Raw genomic sequence first — 1,355 nt, forward strand, 5'->3', positions numbered from 1 at the left:
TAGGAATGGCCCCATCTCCAAGTAGTTCACTGAATACCCCAGGTGGAGTTGGAGCCCCGAGTCCTCAGGAAGAGGCGGCATACCGAGAAAAAATTCGACACCTCAGTAGATACGTTGAGCCCTTAAGAAGAATGATCACGAAAATGGGTAATGAGAATAATATCGATAAGATGAGTAAAATGAAAAAACTTCTGGAAATTCTATCAACTCCATCGACTTCATCGAAACGAGTACCACTCGAGACAATACTCAAGTGCGAGGCTGCGTTGGAAAAATTGGACCTGAAGAGGTCAGAGAACAGTGTTGGACCAGTAAGTACATCGATGAAGGAGCATTATTTCTTCAGTCCACTTCTGGAGGCTGTCAGCACGCATCTGCAGAGCCCAGTTGTCAATCACACGTTACAGAGGACATTTGGTCCGTGTTTAGACGCTCTTTTCGGTCCAGAGATAAAAGGTCTACCACCGCCATTGAAGAGACAACGAGTGGATGAATCAGCAAGTGAAATACCTGACGTTCTTCAGGGTGAAATAGCTCGTTTGGATCAAAGATTCAAAGTCAGTCTTGATCCAGCACAGCAGACAGGCTCGAAATGCATTCAATTGATCTGTTGGTTGGACGATCGCCATCTCCCATGTGTGCCACCAGTCTCGGTGACGGTGCCATCAGACTATCCGCTAACTCCTCCAAGATGTGTGATGGCACCTCACGAGTACGCAACAGCATTTCTCTGTGCAGTTCAGAAAGCTCTCAATGCGAGAATAACAAAATTACCAAAACGTTTTTCGGTCTCACAATTGTTGGACACATGGGAGATGAGCGTTCGCCAAGCCAGTGCACCCACACAGACATCTGTCAATGGTACCTCTGTACTAATGGGGCTTTAGGTCAATTGAATCGTCTTCATTAATATTTATGATATCGTAATTATATTTATTGTCAATCATTGAATGGGTGGAGTAAGGGAGTAAGTTCTGGAATTAAGGCTGAGCCCTTCTCATTATTCATGAATGTTATTTTGAGAGGACATATTCATGCTCAAATAAACTTACAACTTTCGATAAGAAAAATATTCAATGGTGTTGTCAATGTTTCCGGACCATGAAATGAGAAGCGTTTGTGCAAAATATCTAGGAATTGAAAAAAGATTGTAAATTTTTTATGGCAATCAAGAAAATTCGAAAAATACTTTGATACTGTAATCATTACTATAACTTTGTCCTCATTCAACGAGAGAAAAATTTAAATTCTTTAACGGTAATGGATTTTTTTATTTATAAGGATAACATGCATTTTCGTGTCGGTATATTTTTATGTTGACTGTCAATTGTGAATGTTTTTTCGAAAATTTTTTA

The 1,355-nt window shown here is 40.4% G+C and overlaps 1 protein-coding gene across 1 annotated transcript; it reads left to right on the top strand.

Moving 5' to 3' along the window:
- Positions 1–5: 5 nt before the first annotated feature.
- LOC105264279 (mediator of RNA polymerase II transcription subunit 15-like) lies at positions 6–912 on the top strand. The gene has a single exon (XM_011301052.1). It carries the CDS (start codon positions 6–8, stop codon positions 885–887), a length of 882 nt encoding a protein of 293 aa, XP_011299354.1. The 3' UTR covers positions 888–912.
- The last annotated feature ends 443 nt before the right edge of the window (positions 913–1,355 follow it).

Source organism: Fopius arisanus, unplaced genomic scaffold, assembly GCF_000806365.1.
Source record: "Fopius arisanus strain USDA-PBARC FA_bdor unplaced genomic scaffold, ASM80636v1 scaffold00020, whole genome shotgun sequence".
NCBI classification, from domain to species: Eukaryota; Metazoa; Arthropoda; class Insecta; order Hymenoptera; family Braconidae; genus Fopius; species Fopius arisanus.

Excerpts from the sequence above, each read along its gene's own strand:
- LOC105264279 (XM_011301052.1), top strand. The coding sequence starts at position 6 with ATGGCCCCATCTCCAAGTAGTTCACTGAATACCCCAGGTGGAGTTGGA.